At 47.9% G+C, this 26989-nt stretch overlaps 1 protein-coding gene across 3 annotated transcripts in view; it reads left to right on the top strand.

Moving 5' to 3' along the window:
* LOC308169646 (rho GTPase-activating protein 12-like) overlaps positions 1-26989 on the top strand; it is a 52153-nt gene that overhangs the window by 11891 nt on the left and 13273 nt on the right. For all 3 annotated transcript variants that reach the window (XM_080544355.1, XM_080544356.1, XM_080544354.1), the window contains exon 3: positions 24655-24930. In XM_080544355.1, the coding sequence (XP_080400481.1) occupies positions 24655-24930 (276 nt within the window). The remainder of the gene's footprint in view (positions 1-24654; positions 24931-26989) is intronic.

Here is a 26989-nt window from a genome sequence, read left to right as displayed (position 1 = left end):
TCTTTGTGAAGGGCACGACTGCCTCAGGCCCCCCATGCAGCAGCCTTTGTGGTCACCTGTGTACTGCGGTTCTAACCACATTCTCCCTCCCTGATCCGTGACTCTGCGGTTAGACAAGAGGATTAGTAAGTCAACAAGCCCCAGGTGGTGGAGCCTCCTCTGCCTCTCAAGAGAGGGAACAGATGTAGCCTATAGGTTTCTTGGTTAAGAAGAATCGTGTCTGTTTTACAATGAACAGTGATTTCGTAATCCCCCTCTCTGCGGTAGGGGAAAGGCGGGAGAGGAATAGAGAAGGGACGGATGTTTTTTCTCTCCTCCTGAGCCTCCCTGTTTTTTCTGCCCTGTGTCACAGTTGACGCCCGGCCAGCTTGTGATGCACACAGACTTCAATTTACGGTGACGGGGTGGCGTTTATTCCCCTCGGGTTATCAGTCACTCCCCCCCCCCCCTGTCGTTTGCTCTCTCCTGCCCTCAGTCGCTCCCTCACTCTCTCTGGGCTCAGCAGACTAGTGTAGGTCATTGTGGACTGGGACAGCATGTACCCAGAGGAGGAGGTAAGCCTGTGCTATCCACGTTTTGTCTGTGATCACCTCTGTCTCTTTCCCCTCTCCCCCCTACTCCGTCTTCCACACAATCAACTAGCCGTGTCTCGCGAATCTTAAGATCGTCATCCGGGGGCTTTGAGCACAGTCCCGACTCTCAATTAGTCCACTACTGAAATCCTGCTACTGTAGTTGCTGCTACATTTGGCTGTCGGTGTTGCTTGAAGACTCCTTGGTGTGTGTGTGTGTGTCTGTGTGGGTGTGGGTGCGTGTGTGTGTGTCTGTGTGCATGTGCATTCGTGTGCCTGCGTGGGGGTGTGTGTGGAGGGGGGGGGGAGTGTTTGGCATGTAAGACTCCTGTGAGGGAGCGAAGGGTAGTGTGTATGAGAGGCACTTGCCACCCAGGACACATAACTCTGCTAATGTTACATAATCAAGACCGTGTCCGTAGTCTTGTGAACAGCTGGTAGTTTCCTCTAGCGGCTCACCGCACTGGATGAGTTGGCCCGGCTACTTTAACCCAGGAGCTGCTGCTGCTGCTGCTGCTGGAAGCACTGGGTTTTAAGTGATAGCGGCCTCACACACTCTACCATATCACCATCTTACCCCCAAATAACGAATACAAGGTAGTCTTGTTTATGAGGGATATTAGCTCGATGACAGTACAGCCATTTAGAGATCGGGTTCCCTGCGTGCATGGATGGATGAATGGCCGTTTTGGCTCGGGCTGTGTGTAGCGGATTTTTTGTATCGTGTGCCGTGTTTCCGATTTCTCACTATCCCCCCCCACAATGCTCCTGAGGGACCCGAGTAAGCAGAGCACCCAAGCGGAGCCCCGTCGCTCCCCACAGAGCTTGTCTTTGTCTTTCTTCCTTTCTTTCTCTTCTTTTTTTTTGCTTCTTCTTTTTCCTCCATCCACAACGGTTGTACGATAGAGACTCGAAAACTCACATTTGAAAGGTTGCAGAGAAGTGTAGGCCTACATGACAAGGTGAGGCTTTCCAAATCCCGTGAGTGTGGCACCAGAGAATCACAGGCCTTCCACATCATTTAAAATACATCTTCGCCCAGGGCCTGAATAATGTCTGGTGATTTAAGACAATCACATGTGAAGTGCTGTTCTTTATCTGCTCTGTAACCTCCCTATCGGCTGAGGAGACGGTCTCCCAGGGCTGAGTTGTGAATACATAGATGCTGCCGTTCACAATACATAGATGCTGTGTTTTTCTTCTTCTTCTTTTTTTGTTTTGTTAAAGGAGCCCATGATTAAAAAAAACGAATTCCTGTCCGCCTGAATGATGGTTTTTAATTAGACATGACATCGACATTACACATGGCTCGTCTTTTATTGGGTTTCAGCCCGATTCAATCGAGGTTTCCGGAGAATGTCCCCTCAGTATCACAACACAACTCACTGTAACAGACCTGTTTCGCACCACATCACACCACTCGACACCAGGCCCTGAAGGGCTCCTTCTGCCCGTTGCTGGTGTGTAGGTTGGTGCGTGGGCGGCTAGTATTGTGGGCGGCTTGTCTCGTGGGCACATTGTCTGTCATATGCCAACACAGATGCTAATTACTGAGGCTTGTTGCTAAAGGCCTAGGTTACACAATGACAAAACGCAGACGAAATGCAATTTCGATCTCTGGCCACACAAGGGTTTTCTCATTGTCGCGCAAAATAATCTCTGGCCACATGGAACCGCGTATTCAGGTACACTGGGCATGCGCGTACTGGTTGACCCAGAAAATGGTTCAAATATAATTGAGACAGTACCGTAAAATAATAGAAATTCATACATTTTCGTTAATTCGGTAGTATTGTCAACTCACGATCAATCTCCTCTCCACTTACATTACGTCTGCATCCAAGATATGGCATGTATATGTTATCCATCTGTGTAAATTTAAGTTGTATAAAAAGATCTGATGTATAATAAACTTTATGATAATTCTTGAAGTGCCTCTTGCTAAGATGTTTCTAAGACGATAAATAATATCACAGCACTGGTTTATCAAGTGTAGGCTATTTATAGCACAAGACTTGCGTTGAATGGTTGGGTCACACACAATGCGCACCTATATCAATCAAACTTTATTTATACAGCATATGGATGTTACGTGCCTAATGCCTAGACCTTTGATGCGCACACTTGTTAATTGCTGCTTTCATAATCTTATTTAGCCTATAGCACAAGTCGTGCATTGAATGTAACCTCAAGTGCTGAACAGTATTAAGTAAACCACAATACATTTGCACGTGTACGCGTCATCGTTATCGAAAAATGCACCCAATCGCCGACCACACGACTCCGAACACGATATGGGAACACCCTCCCAAGCGCTATCGTCTCGTCACCATCTCAGCTCACGATTTCGGCGGAGTCGTGTAGCCGTGAGGTGCAAACGATATCAAATCTTCACCGTTTCAGATAAATGCCTATGCCTAACGAGATGCCTCACCTCATTATTGAACAGCACAGAAACACACAAACCTGTATAGCTTAATGGGGGGTCATTTACTGAGCACATTCAGATTCACCCTGGCGTTAAAGTAGCTGTTGGTGGGACAGTTCTGAGGTGTTTCTATACTGGGATGTAAAGATACCCAAAACATGGATGAGGATACTGGTGTGCTGAGGTTTCTTGTTTATCTAAAATGTGGGTCTCTGGCCGTTGTCATAATAATTTTAAATAATAATTTTGCCATTTAGCAGACGCTTTTATCCAAAGCGACTTACAATTACGAATTACAGGGACATTCCCCCTGGAGTAACTGAGGGCAAAGTGCCTTACCCAAGGGCACACACTAGTGGTGTGGCTTCAGGCGGGATTTGAACTCACAACCTTCCGATCACAAGTCCAACTCACTATCCACTAGAGTAGACCACCACTACCCCAGATTGTCATGCATATCCAGGTCCAGATCTGATGCTCAGCTGTCCTGTGGTCCCGTGATGATGTTGGTGAATGGACCTCTCAGAACAACTCAGCCTTTTGTGCTTAGAACCTTCCATAAGCATCTGTCGATGAAGGGAGAAGTTTCATGCACAGACAAAAGGGGCGGAGCCTAGGGTTGCTCTAACGTTCCAGAACCTTCCGCTAGTCGAGGTGCTCTGCGCACAAACAAATCTCTTCTAACAACAGCGTCGAAAACCCCCAGCAATACAACTGTAAAACACCAGTGATGCCCCTAAATAACCTAAATAACTGTTACTGTTCCCACTGGGGCCGGCACAGCAGGGAGGCTCACCAACAGAACACACACACACTGCCTCACACGCACACCTCTTTGCCCTTTGGGAATGCCCTGCCAGTAAACTTTTACGGGGATCCAAAGTTGGCTAAAATAGCTTAGTCAACACAGAGGAAAAGAGCAGGGGTTCATATCTGCCCTCTCTGTTTGCTGGCAGGAAAGAGAAGAATAAGAAGGCCACAAACTGACTGTGTCCTTGCCTCTGATAGGGCGCGTGCCACACCCCCCCCCCCCTGCACTGCTCTCTGCAAGTGTCCGTTAATTAAATGGATATCCCCGTGGTAACGGATGTCTCAATGTTCCCTTCACACTCCACTGGGTATGGACAGCATTAGTGGTCTGATCACCTCCTGGCCAGGATGATTGACATGTTGTTGATAATTCTGTCAGAGGGATTAAAGAGTTTCAGTCATAACCTCATATGCACTATGCTAGATGTTTAGGAAGAACATTTATAATGTCATGCAATATGTGTCTTTACTTGAATGTTACTTGGGTTCAAGGTGTGTGTGTGAGTGTGTGAGTGTGTGAGTGTGTGAGTGTGTGAGTGTGTGAGTGTGTGTGTGTGTGTGTGTGTGTGTGCCTGTGCCTGCGTGCGTGTACTGTGTGTGTGTGTGTGTGTGTGTGTGTGTGTGTGTCATCATGCCCACACAGTTTGTATGTGTGTGTGTGTGTGTGGGGGGGTACTGTGTGTGTGTGTGTGTGTGTGTGTGTGTGTATATTTATGTGTCCTATGTGGCATGTACTGTATGTGTAGATGTGCTACAGTTATAATTGATTTACATTATGATGATATATTCATCATGCCATAAAATCATATTGTATCTTATCTTACTTACCATCTTATCTTATCTTAGTACTACCTCTACTATACTACTTTTTCAAAAAATATCAATAATAATTCAACATGTGAATTCAGTCCATTCAAAGTGGAGGAGGGGTCAAGCTGTCAATCAGAGGGTGAGGGACCCAAGTCTCAGACACAGGAAGTCCATCTCCTCAGCCAAATCTGGAACCCTGGAAACGACTTCCTGTTTCTGCCTTTTCCTTGGAGGCTCCACCTCCTCCTCCTCTTCCTCCTCCATAAGTCTGGCCTTCCTCTTCTTCAGCAATGCTACTGAACGAAGGATGGCCTCTCTATATCTCTGGTGGTCACTCAAAGCCCTGGACATCATTCCCTTGTAGATGTGGACCAGACGACCCTTATCCTGCTCAGACAGGTTGTGGTCGTGCATGGTCTGGTAGCAGTGGTGCTGGAGCACGGTCATGTTGTGTCTGAACCGCTGCTCCCAGTTCAGCCAGGTGTCCCAGGGTGGGAGACCAGGGGCGGCTGCCTGCACAGTTGTGTGAGGCTGAGGAGAGGGAGGCTGTAGAAGAAGTCATGATACATTCCTGAATAATTACAATGTAATTTCTTCACAAATTATGCAGTTTTACAAATACTTAGAGAGTTTTGGGCGAGAGAGAGGTACTCACTGGAGATGTGAGCCGAGCCTTGGTTGCACACCTGCCTCCCTCCCCTGCAGCAGAGAGCACCTGGAGTGTGGCAGAACGGTCAACTTGTTGAATATGGACGCTCATTTTAGAAATGTTAGCTTGTAGAAGTCACAGGTCTAGTCTTGGGGTTGTTGCCACCAAAACGGAATTCCATTCAACATTGCTGCCTATCAACCAAACATTCTAATCTCAAACATTCTGCTGAAGTTGCTAGGATTGATTGTGACATCAACATATTCAAAAGTAATTGCATCTTTATAATTCTTAGTTTCTATGGCAATGAGTCCAATGTGTATATTTTCAAATCATATTTTGCGCTCAGCAACCAAACATTCTAAATTCAGAGATTCTAAATGATTGTGATGGCATCCAATCTACTGTGTGTGTGTGTGTGTGTGTGTGTGTGTGTGTGTGTGTGTGTGTGTGTGTGTGTGTGTGTGTGTGAGTGAGTGTGAGAGAGTATGTGTGTGTGCGCGCAAATGAAAGCTTACAAGTAATGAGAGGGTAAACAACCCACGGTCTTACAGGTTGTTGTGTTGGAGCAAACCACACTTGATTCGATCTCAGTTTTGTGTGTGTACACATGTCTGTGTGTGTGTCTGTGTGTGTGTTCCTCTAGACCTGAGCTGACTGGCAGTTTCATTATTACGGAGAGGGCTCATCTTGGACTGACCTCGAGGGCTTCATTTAGAGTGGTCAGCAATTTTCTCCAGCTGCACCAGAATGCCTCCTAGATAACTTCTTGAAGAAAAGGGAGAGAAGTCATTCTATGTCTCAACAGGGGGATTAGGGGGAAGAGTGATAAGGTGTGGAAATATCTGACCCAACTCTCACATGGAGGTAATCAGACCCTAATCATCAGACCCTGCCTCTGTCACTTGGTTGGCTAAGAGGTTGTGTGAATGGGTGTGATAAGAGCTGGAGAAGTCACCAGTGGTGTGGGGGGGGGGGACTTCCTTGAGGTCACTTCCCCAGGTCTGGATGTTTGCTGTGGCTGACTCAGCAGGTCAGGGGTCACAGTGGTGGGTTAGCTATTGAACATTTCCTTTCAGTTTCCACACACTTCTGAGCAGACTCTTTGGGTCGGTTATTGTTTTGTCTGTCGCGGCACATGACTGGATCAACCGCGGTGGTATTATTGTCAAACCACAGTGGTTTTATGCTAAATTGAATATACGGTGGTACGTTACCAAGTGTATATTTTGGCCCGCTCAAAATCGGTCTGTCGTAATTGATAGACTTACTTTTTCAAAGATTTTACCAGCTCCCCGTATGAGCATGTCATTTGTATTTACTGCATTAAGATCAGTTGTCTGTCTGTCTGTCTGTCTGTCTGCCTGTCTGTGTGGGGACAGGGCTTTGTTTGTGTGGATTAGACTGGCGAGATGGGAGTGCTGTAATCATCTAAATTGTGCTGGCATTACTGGTGAGGCTACGCCCCAGTCACTATAGGGCAAGGGGGGGGGCTTACAGGTCTGCCCCAGCCCAGACAGACACCCCCAACCCCCCTACACACACCCCTCGCCCCACCCTCCATCCAATCTCCTTACATCTCTGACAGCGGGCCTTTAGAGCAGATCTGGATTAATAGGTTATGTGTCGTTTCGTTTCTTATGCCACCCCAACCCCCCAAAACCCAATTCATCCTTATGAACGATGGTGTTTTTTTTATTTGTATTATCATACCAACAATGTGTTGTGATCCCCTCATGTGCTTGACCATGAAATAAAAAGCTGTCACTGTACATCCATCCTACCATACCCCCCCCCCCCCCCCCCCTCCCCTTTCCAAATCCCCCTTTGGTGCCAGACCTCTTGCCCGTCTGTAAATGTTTATTTTAGGCGGAATGCGAGAGGACATTGGGGGGTCTGCTGCATAGCTTCATTGAATCATGTCTTCATGTCTTCATTGAATCACTTTGCTCACTGCACTCTTTTATTTCCTGCCTCACTCCTCCCACTGCAGTGTCTCCTCACTCAACCCCTGACGTTAATTGAAAGGCGGATAATCTCTCTTTCTCTGGACCCGGGTGTGTTGTGTGGAGGCCGCCTGGCATGGGCAGGACCCCTCCTGGTGGCCAATAGAGAGGCTTGTTGTTGGCCATCCAGCTGCTCCCCAGGGTCTCAAGAGCCCCCATTGATCTGAGCTGAGGGGGCTGAAACCATGACTACATATTCAAATGAGGGGGGAGAGGGGACAGGAAACACTCCAGCCACTGTTTGTTTGTGGCAACATGTACAATATTTAGCCTGTTCCCAACGCCGTTTGACTATATGTCAAAGTCAAAGACACTTCTGTGTCTAATGCCCTGAGAGGAGCTTTGAAACAGCATCCCCCTCAAAGATAAAAACGAAAAAATGCACTGTGAAAATACCCTTTTGTGCATACTACTGTCCTTCAAGACAACCCAGACCAACTTATTTTGCCATTCCCAAAGTTGGAGAAAAGTGAAACCCAACACATTGGCTGCACCTCAGATCCTGGTCCTAGGCAGGAAACACCAACAGGGTTCCTGGTGGCACCTCCGATCTCCTCTCTCCTCTCTCCCACACCCCAGGAGGTCCTGGGTCCGGGGGGTTTACCTGGTAGACCAGTCCATGCCCATGCAGTGGGAACTGGTGGTTCCCATTGGGATTGTGGTATTTTTGACCCACAGAGTCGGAGCTCTACGTGCCACGACGACCAGGCTGGCTTGTCCAGCACAACAGTACCATTCTAGCTGATGTGGCAGGACGTGCCCAGTGGAAATTGAATTGGCTCCCCACAGAAGCCTCTCTGTGTCCATCAATTACCCACCCTGGACCGTTCACGGGTCACTTAGAGGACGAGGGAGAGAGAGAGAGACAGAGAGGCTGTGCTTGGAGGAGATGTGAGAGGGAAAGCGTGTGTGTATGCGTACGAATATGTGAGAGAGAGTTGGAGGATTGTGTGTGTTTGTGTGCAACTGATCTCTCGGTGGCAGCGAGTGGCCGGGGATTTAAACTGCGGAGAAAACAAGGTCTTATCGAGGGGTTCAGCGTGTGGTCATGTTTGTTTTCTGTGTGACAGGCAGTGGACAGCTGATGATGTAGTTCGCGTTTTCTAAAGCCCACCCATGTGACAGTGTGGCAGTACAGTTGACAGAGCACCCTTCTCTGGCCTGGACAGTAGCAAACAATAGCCGATACAGTGGATGGCTTGTACTGGAACTTTTCTCTGCGTGCATGGAGGGAGGGAGGGAGGGAGGGAGGGAGGGAGGGAGGGAGAGCGAGGGAGGGAGGGAGAGGGAGGGAGGGAGGGACGGCCGGGCGGACGGACGGACAGACAGACACGGAGAGGAGTGGTTGGCTCGGTGGCTGCTGGGTAGTGGGATGAGTGAACTCTGACCCAGATGAGCAGGACACTACGCCGTCAGCACAAAGCATCTCTGTCGTCCAAAAGTCGTCCACACACACACACACACACACACACACACACACACACACACACACACACACACACACACACACACACATATACACACACACTCATGGTTAGGGACTGATTATAAGAGACAGTGGTCTAGTTTAGCCCACCAAGTCAGGGAAGACTTTTTATTGCCATACAGTATGACTGTGTACACTGTGTAAATCTACAGTATTCAAACATTCATTGTCTCAGTTGAGAATCAGTAAAAAAAACATCACTTTACATCACTTTAGACCAACCACCCTGTGTCATACCTATGGGACAAAGCCAAGAGTGTCACCACTTTAAGGCTGTCCATGATCAAGTTGGTTAGTAAAAAGGTTGTTTTGTTTTGTGCTACTTTCCTGAAAAGCCTTGAAATCGTCCCCCAGTGGGAACAAAAATGAGATTAATCATAAGTCATAAATATGTCCTGTTTTCTCTCCACTATGATAATTACTTTTTCTGGGTTTAAAGAGGAGATCTGAATGTGGCTCCGCAGGGTGTCCTCGCTATCTGCCCGCGTCGAAAACAGATGCTGAAGCTCCGGTCCTCCTCGCCGACTGTGTCCTCCTCGCAAACTGTGTCCTCCTCACCAACTCGGCCCATCTCTCCATCCTCCTTCGCTCCGCTCTCACTCCCTCAGGCCTCCCTCTCAGCATCTTTCCTCTCTCTCCTAGATATGGAGTCTGAATACCCCCCTAACCCCTGGGAATAAGATAACGATCCTCCTCTCTGGCATTCGTGTTCTCCGGCGATGTTTATACATGCCTGCTTAGCGTTTTGATTGCTGTTGTTTTTGTTATGGTCGTTTCGCAGGTTGATTAGTGAAGGCCTACGGCTTGAGTCGGTCAACATCCGCCTTATTTGTTCTGTGCCTAACTGTCTTTCCTTATTAGGTGAAGTCTTTTCTGTCCTTTACCGTTCCGTTTTTATGAGACGTTTCAAAAGTCCTTTGTTTTTGTATTTGTTTACCCCGTGAAGTCTGTCACACAGCTGTAACAGGAAACAGCAGAACAATTAACAGTTTTGTCACCTCTAGACGGTTGTCACTTCCTGTGTTAAGGCTCTGTGTTCGGCTGTACTACCCACTGGTGGTTTGAGGTTAGTCAGGACGTTAGATGTTGCTGTTTCCCTTTGGATGTCTGTCTCGTGTTAGAAGTGGTACAGTGTTTACAGTCGAATCCCGCCACCCAACTCTACTGGGGATTTAATCAGCACTTTAATCAGCAATGTTACCAACCCGGGCTCTGAATAATTTAGTTGGGTTGGAGCTGCGTCTACGCAAACCCTCACAGAGGGCTCCTATAGCACGGTGCGGAGGGTTAAAGGGCCTTCACAGAGGGCTCCTATAGCACGGTGCGGAGGGTTAAAGGGCCTTCACAGAGGGCTCCTATAGCACGGTGCGGAGGGTTAAAGGGCCCTCACAGAGGGCTCCTATAGCACGGTGCGGAGGGTTAAAGGGCCCTCACAGAGGGCTCCTATAGCACGGTGCGGAGGGTTAAAGGGCCTTAGCAGGCGCTTGGTGAGAGGACCGACGCCGCTTCAAACTTCCTGGCTGCAGGGTGGTAAATGATCTAGGTTACATAGAGGAGAATCATTCAATCTGGAGCATCGGAATCTGCCAGCTTTATTAGTACGCACACACACACACACCATACTGTACATTTTATATACATATAATATATATATATACACACACCATACTGTACATTTTATATATATATATTATATATATATATATATACACACACACACCATACTGTACATTTTATATAATATATATATACACACACACACACACACACACACAATGCCATGCCATCCACTCAGGCATTTCCATCTGTACTTAAAACTGCAACAAATTTGCAGCATAAAAGCAGCATTTACAAGAGTGTTTGATTTTCAATTAACCTGATTCACAGGAGTTCATTTCCTAATGGGCTGTGGAGAGGCCGGGGGGCTCGTCAGAGGTAACGACTCATCTGTTTGCACACCAGAGAAAGGACGTGTCCAAATCACACCAACCTCAACCGCACATGCACAGAGAAAACACACTGAGATACTACACACGTTTTGCCTTTATCTCTGTATGCCATACAGACAGGAGATGGAAATGGAAACTGGACGAACATAATTAAGTCTTCCGTTGCTGGATTGTAGAGCAGCATTGACATCTCTTTTAGTCTGTTGCTGTTGAAGACCGGGATTATACACTGTGGGGTGCGGCGTGGCGTGGCGTGCTAGCACTGGGTGAGAGACGCACCCTCCCCGTCAGGGTAAGAAGTCATTTGTGGTGGGTACATCCCTGTTCTACATCCCCTGAGGGAACATATTTGGGTTTTGACAGTAGAACCTCTCCCTTTGCAACCGAATGAGCTATAGGATGATTGGGCGCTTCATCATCGCTACTATTTGCTCAATATGGAATATGATGTTGATGGACTGAAATACCATGTTCTGGTATTTTGGAAAAATTGCATGCTTGACTGATTGCAGGGTATTTCATCCTCCCTCTTGCGTATGTTGACATTGGCTGGGAGTGTGCTTATGCGTAACAGGGGCTCTCAATGTCCGGTTTCACACACCTCGATCCACACACCTCGATCCCAATAATGTGGCCCACATTCCAAAGATGGACAAGCAGACCTGCAGCGGTTAAGACCACCGAGTTCAAATGGGAATGTTGTGGACATTCCATTGGCTGAACAGGTTGTAAGATCTCATCAGCCAACACTTCTGTAGATGTTGATAATGACTGCGGTCTTATCGTCATCAACCAGTTACCTTGGTTTATGTTGGCCTCTTCCTATTGATGATCTATTTAGATGGGTGTCACACACACACACACACACACACACACACACACACACACACACACACACACACACACACATACGTTCTCTTGTTTTCATGGCAGACGCACAGCTGGCAGTACAATTACACCCATGTCAATACTGATTGTGATCATCTTCGTCCACACAAAGACACTATGGATTTCTCAATTTGATGATTGTTGTTATTTGTTGGAAAAGTGGCATTGGAAGGACTCTTTTTCAAATGTTTCACCAATTCCATTAGGAACATTAACTGGTGCAGGTGCTTAAACGTCTGCCAGTGTAACTGGAGCGTGTGAACCACCAACTTTTACGACCTAAGGGTCACGACCCTGACCTATTGTGGCCTGCTGACTGACCCCACAGTATGGCCACCCGTCCAGCCCCCTCTCTCTTCCTCAGTCTCTCTGCCTCATTGTCTCTCTCTCTCTCTCACTCCCTGTCTCTCTCTGCCTCTTTCCCTCTCTCTCTGCCCTTTCCTCCCCCTCTCTCTCTCTCTCTCTCTCTCTCTCTCTCTCTCTCTCTCTCTCTCTCTCTCTCTCTCTCTCTCTCTCTCTCTCTCTCTCAGGTCATTCAGCTAATGAGTGCTCCTATTTAAGGAGAGCACCATGGCTCTAAATAGACGTCTTAAGATCCTTTAATCGGCCGGAGCAGGCCTCCGTCAGTCTTTGTTACGACAGGCTGGACGCAGGCAGGAGTGAGCGTCGGACTCTAGCTAGCTTGCCCCTGCTCTAACCAGTGTACAGTATTTTGTTTGTTTTAATCATGTTTTCCTACCTGAAGACCCCACACTACATTGTGAGTACCTATGCTGTCGGCTTTACAAGATGTTTTCCAATGTCTTAGGCTTAGTCGGTGGAGGTTAGTGTGTGAGTGTTCTTACTGTAAGCTGGCAGGTGGTGTTTAGACTCTTGTTGTTGCCGGAACATTCTTGTGCAGTGTAGGTGTTTTTTTTCTTCTCTTTTTTTTCTGTTTCATATTTGGATCCTGTTCTAAGGTTATGCCAGCCTTCATTTGACAAACTTGAGTGAGTTATGCCTGTATATTTCCCTAGCGTAATTTTATCTGAGGAAAGGGCCTAGGTGGTTCTACGGACTATCTCAACTTCAAAAGGAATCATTGGATGATTCAAAGGATGTGCAGGGGGCAAATTCAGTTCAACTTCAGTGGCTCTGTGACGCGTAAAGGTTTTGTCAGTGAGCAGAGTTGTTATTGTATGATGTGACAATGCGCGCAGGCTCATGCTAGTGTGTACATGTAGCCATTCAGAGGACTTCCAAATAGGTGTCTCTCCTTATTCATTTCTATGGTATAATGTAATGTAGGGTAATGTTCTTTTTTTGGGGGGGGGGGATCTGATTCCTCCTCACTGGCGCACGTGCCATGTGAATGTCCGGCATTCACAGCTGTCGATGAAAGCTGCTAGTACACCTAGTTTAGTTGTACTTAACCCTCCCACTCTTCCTTCCAATAGGAACAGTGTGACCTTTTCTTCTGACACCTCTCCCATAACAAAGCCCCCCCCCCACCTCCCCCTCCATCCCTCCATCCCTCTCCCCTGCTGTCCTCTTCTCTCCTCCCTCCTCTCTCTTGTCACTGTCAGTTGTTACCAGCCTGGCCAGGCTGAATGGCCATTGTTCGTCCTGTACCAAGAGCCCTTGTCTCCCTAGTTGTCTCTGCAGTTGATGTGCCACAACATCAATAGATCTGTGCCTGCCCTGCTGACACCCCAGCAAGAGGATTGTGGTCAAACCATAGGCCCAGCGTATAGGAGAATTGGGAGGATAGTGTCTGAGTGTTGACTCTACCGTAGCCAACATTAGCCGAATCAGTATATATTCTGTCATTTATGACGAGCTTGTTTACACCATAACAATCATGGCTTGATTATGTGTGGTTGTAGAACAACTGTAGAACAACTGTAGAACAACGCTAACCACGCTTAGGTTGTGTGTTCGATTCCCACTGGGACCATATATACAGACACATAGGCTATATGCACTCACTGCAATGTAAGTCGCTTTGGATAAAAACGTCAGCTAAATGGCCTACAGGCTACAGTATGCAGTGCAGGGTGATGTAGATCAGGCTGACTGGCCGCTGACGCCTCTGGTGGTGTAGTATGAGTCACTTGATTTGGCTCAGTTTCTGGTAAACACAGATAGACTGATACAGAGAGATACATGCAGTAGAGTGGATGAGTGCCAGGGAATCACATCTGTAGGGTGCAGTTACAACAATCAACAACAGGCGACAATCTCAATCAAGCCAACAACAGAACACATACATCTATTGTCTCGTAGATCAAGTCATCCCTTGTCAAACTTCTTTTGTTGTGTCTAGCATGAAAGCAAGCATGCCGTGCATGCCGTGGCTGCACTTTCAGGCACTGGCGGACTCGGGGGGGGCAGGGGGGGGCGACCGCCTCTCCTGGGGCCCCCACGGTTGAAAAACGTGCCCTTTTGAGTGGCAAAAATGCCCTTTTGAGTGGCGAAAATGAGAGGACGTGCCTTACTGGTGCCCCTCCAATGGTCTAAACTTGACCATGTGCACTGATGGGGTCCCATGTTGTGCAGTAGGTGCCCTTTTTTTTCTTTTCGCCCCTGCCCTTCAAACAGCCTGAGTCCGCCACTGCTTTCAGGTGGAAGAACACGGCATGCCCGTGGTACGGCCGTTCCTGGGAGGATAGTGTTTGCAGTAGTAGTCACCCCCTTTGCAACAGTTGGTCTGTTTTTTCTGAATAATTGTGTTGAGACTTGCCTGATATTAATAGCAGAAACTGTCTAAACAAACGCACACATCCTACAGATGTTGTCTCAACTGTACAGGACATTTACATTTCATCTGGGATCCCTGTTTGGCTTGGTCATAGCTGGGATTTCACTCTAGCATATTGTGTGCCGCTGTGCGTATCACAGATAAGATTGCAGCCACTTGGAGGTTTGAATGTCCAAACAGAGAATAACGAGAAGCATCAGATCATGTCTGAAACTCCTCCATTCATAATACATGAACTTACCGTAACACCTAGGTCGTATAGGGGCAAATGGTAGGAGCATTTCAGGAGGAAACCGCCCTCCACTAGCGCCAGAAGTTTTGTCTGACCAGGAAAAACTGTTCACTCTTGTTGGAGTTATGATTGAACCTTTTCCTAGTCAAGTGATGGTAGTCACTATTTATAAAGTATACAATGCTCGGAATCAATGACTCTCATATTGACTCTACATGCAACAAAGTTTGTGGATAGAGAGAGGGAAAAGTAGCCTTCACAGTTACAGTGTGTGTGCGTGTGCGTGTGCGTGTGCGTGTGCTGGTGCGTGTGTGTGTGTGTGTGTGTGTGTGTGTGTGTGTGTGTGTGTGTGTGTGTGTGTGTGTGCTCGCCTACCTCACTCTGGAGCTCACAGATGTGAGGAGGAGGATTGTGCAGACATGCAGGCATCCTTCCCTCCACTCCATGCCAAAAGGCTTTTGGGAAATCCCATTGATTGTATCCCATTGATACAGGCTTCCGACTTTCACTCGGGTCACAAGACAGACTTAAGATAAAAGAGTTGGGTAGCACAATGTCAAGTTGAAGCTTTGTAGTGCCGAAACGTGGAAAGGAACCCCAGGGTTAGGGTCAGGCTAGGCTATCCTAATTCCAAACAGCACGTCACACAGCCTAATGATTGTTGATGTACTGTATTCAATGGGAACATTGTTTCAATTGGCACTGTCAGATACAATTATCTCAAAAATGTTGGAGCCAGGCAACCCGTGTTTACCATCATCCAAATGAGAAAATCCTGTTTATTTTGACGCCATGTTTTTACTTCAAAGCTGGTAAAGTATGTTTTTTCAGATCGCGTCCCAGTGATCTCTATTATCATTACTACAAGAGATGCTGTCAGACATGAAAGGGTTTGGAGAGCTCTTGGGGGAAGAGTTTGAAAGTTAGGGGCCTCGCTCCTCTCCTGAGTTAGCTCACAGTGTGTCTCCATAAACAGGCCAGATTAGGAGAGGAGAGATGGGAGGATATTAATAACAGACTACTAAAACCACAGCCAGCTGCAATCCAGCCCTGTCAGAAAGCCAGTCTGGAACTGTGTTTTCAGGGGTTCACTCTAGCTACTTATAGGGTCCCTCCACATACTGTATATTCTCCATGTGAATGCATTTTGCAGTGTGTGTGTGTGTGTGTATGTGTGTGTGTGTGTGAAACTACTATACTCTGTTCAACCTGACTGTATGTTTACTGACTCCTACCCAGGACAGACGCTGATAGCTAGCTAACACTTAGCCATGGCAGCCAGATGACCCGTTAGGTCTTGAGCCTCTGGGGCCACCGTACTGATCCCTGGCTGACCAAAGAAGAAGTGTTACACCTTCATGTAAAACCATGACCAGGTGTGTGGCTCCAACATAGCTGGCCCCGCCCCCTTTCTTCTACTCAGTGTAATTAGCTGGAACCAATCAGACTGAGAGCATTACGGTTGGATTAGCCATTAGCTAGGGGCTTAGCTGTCAGCTGTCCTCCACAGAGGAATGCTGCTAATTCCATCTGAAGGGTTTCCTGGTGGAGGCAAAGAAATGGAGAGCGGGGCGAAATTTACCAGGCTTAAAATACAGTGGCGGTGTTGTGTAGGGCCACGTGTCATTAAGAGGCTAGTCTGAGCCGTCCAGGTGGTGGTGAGAGAGGTTCGCCTAAAACTCCATTTAAGAAATTGAAAGCTCGCCTGTGTTCCATCAGTCCTCAGACCCTCTCCAATGTCACCTCTGCAGAACAGAACAAATTGATCTTGTCGACGTTTTGGCAGGTCATCTGATTCTCCGAGCCAGAATCCATTTATTAGCCTCTTTCCCCATCGGTCTCTTTCAGGAATGTAACTATAATCCATCACCTATTCCTGATAGCAAAGTATGTGGATGTGAATAATGGGTACTGGTGGTGCCGCAATTGGTCTGGTCGGCCCTGTCTCACTGTATGGCCGCCGCCTGCCTGCCTGTCTGTCTGTCTGTCTATCGGTCCGTCTGTCTGTCCGTCAGGGTCAGAGTCCTGGACAGGAGATGTGGGAGAGTGGGGCAGATCATAGGGGCTGTGTCTCAGCTCAAGGTGTGGGGGGGGGGGGGGGTGGAGCTGATCCTGGAGAGGAGACAGGGTGCTGGCTGGGGGTTCAGGGAGGCGGTGTGGGAGTGTGGCCCCTGCTGTGGACTGATGCCCTTCCACCTTATGTTCACTTGGTGCTGGGGGGGGGGAAGAGGACACACACACACACACACACACACACACACACACTCACTCACTCCCATGAGGGTCCCCCAATCCATGCAGACAGCTGCTGCATTTCCCCCAGGCCGATGAGGAATTGTTGTCTTACACCTAGGGGACGTGGCGGCGCACCCAGCCCAGCCTCGGCTGCTTGCTGTGGGCACACAGTTGGCGTCTGGCCTTCAGACTCTGGCCTCCAACAAGCCCTATACATCCCCTACAACCTGCATTCCTCCAGACACGCCTGCATGAGAGAGAGAGAGAGAGAGAGAGAGAGAGAGAGAGAGAGAGAGAGAGAGAGAGAGAGAGAGAGAGAGAGAGAGAGAGAGAGAGAGAGAGAGAGAGAGAGAGAGAGAGAGAGAGAGAGAGAGAGAGAGAGAGAGAGAGAGAGAGAGAGAGAGAGAGAGAGAGAGAGAGAGAGAGAGAGAGAGAGAGAGAGAGAGAGAGAGAGAGAGAGAGAGAGAGAGAGACAGACAGACAGACAGACAGACAGACAGACAGACAGACAGACAGACAGACAGACAGACAGACAGACAGACAGACAGACAGACAGACAGACAGACAGACAGACAGACAGACAGACAGACAGACAGACAGACAGACAGACAGACAGAGAGAGAGAGAGAGAGTGTGAGAGTGTGTGTGTGAGTATTTTATTTGTTCATTCTCTTCTTAGCATTGAAACATTGCCCTAATCTGCTCCTGTTTACTTTCAGAGCCTTACTTAAGTTCCCAACCGAGAGTTAAACCAGATCCATTCTGAGCTCTTGTGCCTGAACGAAGCAGCATTCAGACATGTTGTCCCAGATATTAATTCTGATCCCCTGCTCCATTTAAGCTTGTAAACTGGCACACACCATAAGGCCCGTTTCTCGCTCGCCCAGTAAGACAGACTGGGTTTTGGACGGCACCACCATTCCCAATTCACACAAGCACAGATCAGCCGGGACAGAACGGAGAATATCGCTCCAGGCCTTCCCTCCCGCATTATCAATTCATGACCAGGGTTTTGGAGATGTGAAGTGAAAACACCATTGATTAGAGTGGATTTTAGACTCATGTTTGTGTAGAACAGGGCAGCCTCTGTCTTGGTTAAGGCCTTACAAGCTCTCAGAGAACATGGCAAGTGAGAGCTGCTCTTTTAACGATGGTTCTGCTCTGTTGGTGTTGGTATCGGAAATGGCATGACGTGTTTGATCCGTTTTCGAAACTGCCAATTCTGAGTGAATTTTACTACGTTTAAATGTTCCAGTCGTGTTCTGGAAGGGCCCGCTTGGCTTCAGCCTCACAGGGCTTGTCGATGAGACACGGTACTGTTACTGTACAGGAGACCAGTTGTTATCCACTAGCAGTGGTTATGAAAAGGGGAAGGCGTTGTGTTGTATTTCTGCAGACAGTGCTGACATTTCACTAGAGGACTATCTGCTCGGGACCGAAAGGTTAATTGGCTGTCTCTCTGTCGGGATGGGAGATTCGCTCAGCTCACTGATCCATGAAATGGAAAGAAATGAAAGTCGTCGTCTCAACTCGGAGAAAAGACGCTGACTCACTTTCATAGCTTTTTCTCAGAACTTTGCCGTCAACATCCTAACATCCTGTGTGTGTGTGTATGTGTGTGTGTGTGTGTGTGTGTGTGTGTGTGTGTGTGTGTGTGTGTGTGTGTGTGTGTGAGAGTGAGAGTGAGAGTGCGTGTGTGCAGAGCCCAGGGGGTGGAGAGAGGTGTGCAAGTGTGTATGTGGTGATGTGTATGTGGTGATTTCCTACAATATTTCGCAACACAACCATTAACACAATTGTTACTTTCCATGTTTTAAACGTCCTCAGTCTTGCACAGTCTTGTGTGTATTTAGCCTCCCACGGCTGTGAGATTGAAGTGGATTGTGTAGATGTGACCGAGACTGTGGTACTATCGATGATGGAATAGTGGGTTGGAGCTGTTGCTATGGGAAGGGGGAGGAGGATGGGTGTGTGGAGGGGGGGGGGGGGGGGTAAAGAGGGTGGAGGGTTTGTCTGAGAAATGTCACAGATGTGATGATGGATGAGTGAAGTGACGTGGACTGACTGGAACCCAGCGAGGTGGAAATGTAGGTTAATCTGGTCATATGGCAGACGACCACTATGTCTCCCAGTCCTGATCACCAGAAGAGGACAGAGGGCCACTGGCTGAGCCTGGGAGAGGGGGGGATGGAGAGTGAAAATGATGGGAGAGGTGGGAGAGGAGGGAGAGGAGGAACTGGAATCGGGAAGCGCAAGACAGATTGAGAGGCGAAAGAGAAGAAAGCAATAAAAAAAAGAGGGGGGGAGTGGAGAAAGGCGCTGGCAGGAGGTGTGGTTTGTGTACGCCGGTCCCCACTGCCCGTCATCAAACATTGTTCCACTCAACCATGTGATTGGCTTGGTGGAAACATGGCGTCGTCATGGACACAGAGGCAGCCCTCCCTCCCTCACTCCTCTCTTGACACAGTCGCAGACTCATGTCCACCTTACCTCGGCGTCTTTAACCTGCTTTAGTCTAATTCAGTTACACAGTCGTGTTAGGTCACCCAGTCAGGAAGACACGTCGCTGATCTGGCCGTTAAGTAGCCTGCCGTACTTTAGCCTTTTTTGTCTGTCTGTACCCTGAATGTCCCATATAGGCTTAACTACTGCAACCTCCATGCTACTGTCTGTCTCTGCAACAGCAGAGAGTGAATGATAATATATTACGGGTGGCTTGTAGAAATTGTGTGTGTGTGTGTGTGTGTGTGTGTGTGTATCCACATCTGTCAGTGTGAATAGACTAGCAGAGCTAGTGGACTGAAGCGTTATGGTGGTGAGGGAGACTGGCCCGGAAGCATCCGTAGTGTAGTGGTGGTGTGGATGTGCAGCAGAGAGGAAGGTATGTGGCCGAGTGGGGTTGCCATGTGTGCGGCGAAACCCCTCCCCCTCACGCTGCCTTCCTCGTGGCCTCGGCCAAGCCCCTTCGCCACCCTGGGCTCCTCTGCAACATGAGGGAGACACCTAGTGGACGTGAAGTAGAACTACAACAGGCTGTGTGTGTCTCTCTCTCTCTCTTTCTCTCTCTCTTTCTCTCTCTCTCTCTCTCTCTCTCTCTCTCTTTCTCTCTCTCTCTCTCTCTCACACACTTTTCTCTCTCTCTCTCCCTCTCTCCCTCTCCCTCTCCCTCTCCCTCTCTCTCTCTCTCTCTCTCTCTCTCCCTCCCCCCCCCCCTCTCTCTCTCTCTCTCTCTCTCTCTCTCTGCCTTTACCATGAACTGCATTTCCTTCACTGGACTTAATTGACTGTATACTAGCAAGCGAAAAGCATCCAAGAAAAATGCACCATGCTTTGGATAGGGTGTCTGGCTGTCAGGAGAAAGAGATATGGGAAATGTGGATGGTAAGAAACAGCCAGCATAGACCAGACCATACCTCATGAGGGAAAACAAGGAGTTTATTAACTGCCAGAAACATCATCCTCTCAGAGTCAACTGCCCTAGCTCAACTCAACTCCTTGCCTTTACATTTTTAATGAACCCTCCTTGAAATTAATAAACCATTGCGTAATACTTCAACCCAAGATATCATGTGCTCGTGCTCCTGCTAGGCTAGCATGATGCATTCTAATTTGGCTGCGCCGCTACCGTGCTAAACCCTCTAGTCCGGGAGCTCATTCATCAAGGCCTGGCGGACAAGCTAAGACCACTCAGCATTCAACAGCAGAGCTCTCTCCAACACTCCCCCCCCCCGCCCCCCTCGTTTCCTATAGTCCCCCTCCAGCTATGAGAGGTGGCCCCCAGGTCCTCCCTATCTGTAATTACCTGCCAAGGACCTCCAATCCACACCTCTACTGCCATCTGCTACATCTTACTCGTTTCATATTCATCTAGCCGGGGGCCGTGGTGTTCCACACAAGCTGCTCTGCGGAGGACGAGCCTCAGTGGCGGAGCAGAGGCAGTGTGGGACTTGAATGTGATTCGAAAGGAAATTAGCCCAAATTTTTTTTTATCCTCTCTGACGACAGAGCTTTCGACCTGTCTTTTTTTATTTTGATGTCGCTCTCTCTCTCTCCGTCCCTCCCTTGTCTCTCTTTCCGTCGTAAAGGCGAACGTATGAACTCTCTGATGTACTGGCACCGACTCTCTGGGTTAGAAAAGGACTCGGGGAAATGGCTTGGCTTGTCGGTGTTACAGATGGTGATCAGTGCCTTTTATCTCCTCTCGGCACATGTTGTTTCTATCACACTGCTGGGAATGCAAAGCCAGGGGATAAATATAGTATCCGCTCATGGTAAACCCCCCCCCCGACATGGCTAGTTGGTCTGTCAGCACCCCTCATTGGTCTCAGTTAACCTCGGTGAAGCATGGAGACCCGGTTTAACCACACACACACACACACACACACACACACACACACACACACACAAAAGGAAGTGTCAGTGAGAGGGCTCTCCCCCAGGGCTTCCTCTGTCACAGATAGACAGACTGTGTGTGTGTGTGTGTGTGTGTGTGTGTGTGTGTGTGTGTGTGGTGTGTGTGTGTGTGTGTATGTGTGTGTGTGTGTCCGTGAGTGTGTGCGTGTGTGTCTGTGTGTGTGTGTGTCCGTGAGTGTGTGCGTGTGTGTCTGTGTGTGTTTGTGTGTGTCCGTGAGTGTGTGTGCGTGTGTGTCTGTGTGTGTTTGTGTGTGTCCGTGAGTGTGTGTGCGTGTGTGTCTGTGTGTGTATGTGTGTGTCTGTGTGTGTATGTGTGTGTCCGTTAGTGTGTGTGTGCGTGTGTGTCTGTGTGTCTGTCTGTCTGGGGAGGGGAGGGAGAGATCCTGTTCCCCGCGGCTCCTCTGACATCGCTTCTATATCAAGTTTCTGCCTACCTTCAGAACAGTCTGACAGAGCGCCCAGAGTGAAGGAGAGAGAGACAGGAGGCGATAGACAGGAAGAGTGGTGTAGCCCAACAGGGTTGCCACGGTGATATCTGGAGCTCCATAACTGCAAGTCATGATCCAGTTCACTACGTTTAAGGGGTACGGCAGAGCAGAGGAGGAGGATGACGAGGTGTTTGTCTGCAGCCACGCACACAAGGTGATGTTCTGTAGCCTGTCTGGGGAAACGGGATATGCGGGGAACTTTAAGTTCGACATGATCTTGTCTTGTCTTCCTCTAAAACGATATGGTATCTGACATCCAGTTGTCATATATATATAGGCCTACTTTTACAACGTAGATGACACGATCAGCTTTTATATGACATAAGTTTGAATGAATTTGGGCAAATTGGAAAAAGTTTGCTTACTTGCCTAATATCAGCCCTGTGGTAACGAGCCTCTCGAGAAGGGAACGTCTTAACTTGTGCGTCCGTCCCTGAATGAGGCCACCTCGTTTCTCTTGGCCCTCGCTCTAATCATCAGTCTATTTCGGAGGTTGTTGCGCAGCCTTGAGAGGTGCAAATGCAACGGGGGAGAGACCACTTATCTTTCGACATAACAGATTGTAGGGAGGGGTACAGAGTCATTATGCAAGCAACTTCTTCTCAGGGGAGTGTGTGTGTGTGTGTGTGTGTGTGTCTGTGTGTCTGTGTGTGTGTGTGTCTGTGTGTGTGTGTGTGTGTGTGTGTGTGTCTGTGTCTGTGTGTCTGTGTCTGTGTCTGTGTGTGTGTCTGTGTGTGTGTGTGTCTGTGTCTGTGTGTGTGTCTGTGTCTGTGTGTGTGTGTGTGTGTCTGTGTGTGTGTGTGTCTGTGTGTCTCTCTGTGTGTGTGTGTGTGTGTGTGTGTGTGTGTGTGTGTGTGTGTGTGTGTGTGTGTGTGTGTGTGTGTGTGTGTGTGTGTGTGTGCGCGCGCGCGCGGTTGAGTACATTTCTGGAGGATATGATACAAATACTCTGTGTGCCCTCAACATGTTTATGTAGATAGCAATATTCTCTTGAATTATTTCTTACTTTAACAATCATCACTTTGCTCTACCTTTGGGCTCTCTGAAGCCCACCTGACCCACCTGAACCTCTCTGTTACTGTGGTTGGAGAACAGCCGTCAAGTGGGGAGAACAGCAGTTACTTTCTTCCACACAGCAGTGCAGGATATTAAATAATAGTTTTTGAGCATATTCCTGTTATCCCAAACCCAGCAGGAAACCCCATCTGTTTTCATGGACGTGTCTGGCTGTCCAGTCGTTTTGTTAAATTCCTATCTCTCTGTCTCTCTGTCTCTCTGTCTCATTTCAGTTCAGCACAGCATTCCTCACTGTGACGCTGTGCTTCAATAAGAAGGGCCTAGGACAAGGGGAACGGCACTGGGGTTTTGTAACAGGCTGAATCTGTGTGGGTCAGGTGGTTTTGTGTTGAGCACGAGGACCGTAAACAGTTTGACCCTGAGCCCCACTCCAGAGACGGTTGTCTAGCCACTACTTCCGCCTCCAACTTCTCACTGTCTCTCTAAAACCAAAATATTTTCCTGCAGTACTTTTTGGATTATCTATCACTATGGAAACAACATGTCTCACCAGTGTTCTATGGCCCAGACAATGTGGCATGTGAAAGTTCTGTCCCGATAGTGCCAATATGAGTTTCTCCAACCTCGGAGAGTAGTATTTTGCCATCTACGTACATACCTCAAATATAAGGTCATTACGTCATTACACACCATGTCAGACGATATAATAAACAGCTATGAAAGAGTCCTTCGTGTCCAGTTACAGTCTCAAAACCATGCATTTTCAGACCTCTCATATCTCTTCATCAGGGGGTCCTAGGTTTGGTTTAGATTCACTCTTGATATCAGTGCAGTTTATTAATAAAAGGAAGGCCCTGTGTGTCGAGCTCTGTTGCTTATCTGACCCACCACCGCCTTGTCTCAGAACCTCATCATGTCCTCTAGTGCACCATACCCCCTGCTTTGGCTCCAATTCTCCTGGAAATGAATAGATCTAGAATCTTCTCAACCGTAATGATAAATGTGTGTATGTTGAACCCAATTACTATATGTCCAAAAAGTCTTTGTTAAGTCCAGAAGTTTTTATTTGGAAAAAGTATTGATGCACAGTGTTTTGTGTATGAATTGTTCAACAGAGCAACATCTCGATCTACAGTTAGAGCCATATATATTTGGTCTTTTAGCTGTTTACCAAAATATATTCAAGTTACAGTTATATAATGAATGGGTTTAAAGTGCAGACTCTCAGTGGATGATCGCAGGATCCTTTACATGGTAAAGAAAAACCCCTTCACAACATCCAGCCTGATCGATCGAGCTGAATCGAACTGAAGACAGCTGCAGTAAAGGCCTGGCAAAGTATCACAAAGGCATCGCCTGCAAAGGATTCTCGAACAAAGTATTAAAAATAAACCTTTTATTTATGATTTTGTTCATTTGTCCAATTACATTTCAGCCCCTGAAAATAGGGGACTGTGTACAAAATGCTTGCAATTCCTAAACGTTTCATACAATATTTTAGCTTGAATTAAAGCTGAAAGTCTGCACTTCAATTGCATCTCGATCGTTTCATTTCAAATCCATCGTGGTGGCGTACAGAGCCAAAATTATTAAATTGTGTCACTGTCCAACTAGTTCCAGACCTAACCGTATCTCATAAAGGATACTGTGACTTCTGAAGCACTCTGATACAATCAACGTGGATACGTTGCAATGCATATCTGGCTTGGAGACTTGACAAAAAACAGATGGCTGATACAGTATGTTGCAATGTCTGTTTGCCACATGTGATGATAGTTGCCCATCCTGTTTCTACATCCTGCCGTGCAGACTTTATCTGCATCTTTGGTCTGAAAACGGCCCCTCTCCTCCTCTCTACTCTACTATCCACCTAGACTCACCTCTCTGCTTTAACCTCCTCCTCTCTCTCTCTCTCTCTCTCTCCCCCCTCAGACGACGTCACCGACGGGGCAAGGCCGACCTGAGTCCCCCGTCTACACCAACCTGCAGGAGCTGAAGATCTCCCAGTCCAGCCTGCCCCCCCTGCCCTCCAGCTCCCCCCTGCACATCCTGGGCGACTGGGAGACCCACAAGGACTCCAGCGGCAGACACTTCTACTACAACCGTGCCACCGGGGAGCGCACGTGGAAGCCCCCCCGCGCCCGCGACACCAGCAGCAGCACCAGCAGCAGCAGCCGGGGAGACTCCCACGGCCCTGGAGAGACAGAGGTAGATAACACACCACCACCACCACACCTTCAGACAGGCCCACTTCCTACTGGGGAGACAGAGGTACACACACCACCACCACCACACCTTCAGACAGAGGTAGATAACACACCACCACCACCACACCTTCAGACAGAGGTAGATAACACACCACCACCACCACACCTTCAGACAGAGGTAGATAACACACCACCACCACCACACCTTCAGACAGAGGTAGATAACACACCACCACCACCACACCTTCACACAGAGGTAGATAACACACCACCACCACCACACCTTCAGACAGAGGTAGATAACACACCACCACCACCACACCTTCAGACAGAGGTAGATAACACACCACCACCACCACACCTTCAGACAGAGGTAGCCTAACACACCACCACCACACCTTCAGACAGAGGTAGCCTAACACACCACCACCACCACACCTTCAGACAGAGGTAGATAACACACCACCACCACCACACCTTCAGACAGAGGTAGCCTAACACACCACCACCACCACACCTTCTCACGCCAAAGACAGAGTAGCAAACATCCTCATGCATCAACTGTTGCTCAATGATCCTGTGTGTGTGTGTGTGTGTGTGTGTGTGTGTGTGTGTGTGTGTGTGTGTGTGTGTGTGTGTGTGTGTCTGGGTTAGTGCTGAAATAGGTCTCCAGTGGTATTATATTAGTACCGGTAGATGCTCTCCAAATATTTAGGAATCACCAGATTTAATGGCACAGCTAAACTGCACAGACTGCGAGTGTGTCTGAGAATGGAAGTTCTGGTATTCATAGCTTTCAGTCACGTGGTTTCTTCCCTAGCAACCACCAACCTGACGGGCAAAAAGTATCATAGCAACATGGCGAGTGGACGCAAACGGTTAATAAAATACAAAGGTTCCATCTCACAAAACATAATGGAATGTCAAAACTTTGACGCTCAATATCTCTGAACTACCCTAAACGGAGATAGAACCTTATCATTCTAAACGGAGATAGAACCTTATCATTCTAAACGGAGATAGAACCTTCTCATTCTAAACGGAGATAGAACCTTATAAAACTTTGACGCTCAATATCTCTGAACTACCCTAAACGGAGATAGAACCTTATCATTCTAAACGGAGATAGAACCTTCTCATTCTAAACGGAGATAGAACCTTCTCATTCTAAACGGAGATAGAACCTTATAATTCTAAACAGAGATAGAACCTTATCATTCTAAACGGAGATAGAACCTTATCATTCTAAACGGACATAGAACCTTCTCATTCTAAACTCACGAGTTATCTTCAGTTGATGGATTTGACTTAGGGGGCATTCATTTGAAGTAACGTAATGAACATACAAGTAACAACAACAGGTTAATGCAGCCAACCAGCCAGCCAAGCAAAGACCATGACTATGCCCAGTTTATGCATTATACACTCTAATATAATTGTTAGATTGCCAGGGTATTCGCTACAGGTTGTTGTATACATATACGTTTAATACGAAACTCGATCAACCGGGCGTTCGGGAGTTCTACCGCTGCTGGACGGAACTCCCGCTGACAGCGGGTCGAGGGGATATTTCTACCCGGGAATTCGCTCATTGCTGTGTCCACGGTGATAGGAGTGGAGGATCGACTCCATTCAAAAACTTTTCGATTCCCTGGTTTCTCCTCTTTCCGAACACGTTGGAATTTTTAGCGTAACCCCCGGAGAATCAAAGTTATTAAGCCGCAAAGGGTGCCTCCTTGACCGGCTTTGACCGTGAATAACACCGGCTATGGAGGTGCTACAAACACAGTTTTAATTTCTCTAAATTCACCATGAGTATACGGTCATTTTGAGCCCTTACACACCGCGCTGACACCCCGAGAACATATACTTTTAATACGAAACTCGATCAACCGGGCGTTCGGGAGTTCTACCGCTAATTCGCTCCTTGCTGTGTCCACTGTGATAGGAGTGGAGGATCGACTCCATTCAAAAACTTTTGGATTCCCTGGCTCCTCCTCTTTCCGGACACGTTGGAATTATTTTCCTAACCCACGGGAAATCAAAGTTATTAACCCGCA

Source organism: Nansenia antarctica (genome assembly GCF_963989245.1).
Source record: "Nansenia antarctica genome assembly, chromosome: 13".
Taxonomy (NCBI): Eukaryota; Metazoa; Chordata; class Actinopteri; order Argentiniformes; family Microstomatidae; genus Nansenia; species Nansenia antarctica.
This window is presented reverse-complemented; position numbering and strand designations above follow the sequence as displayed.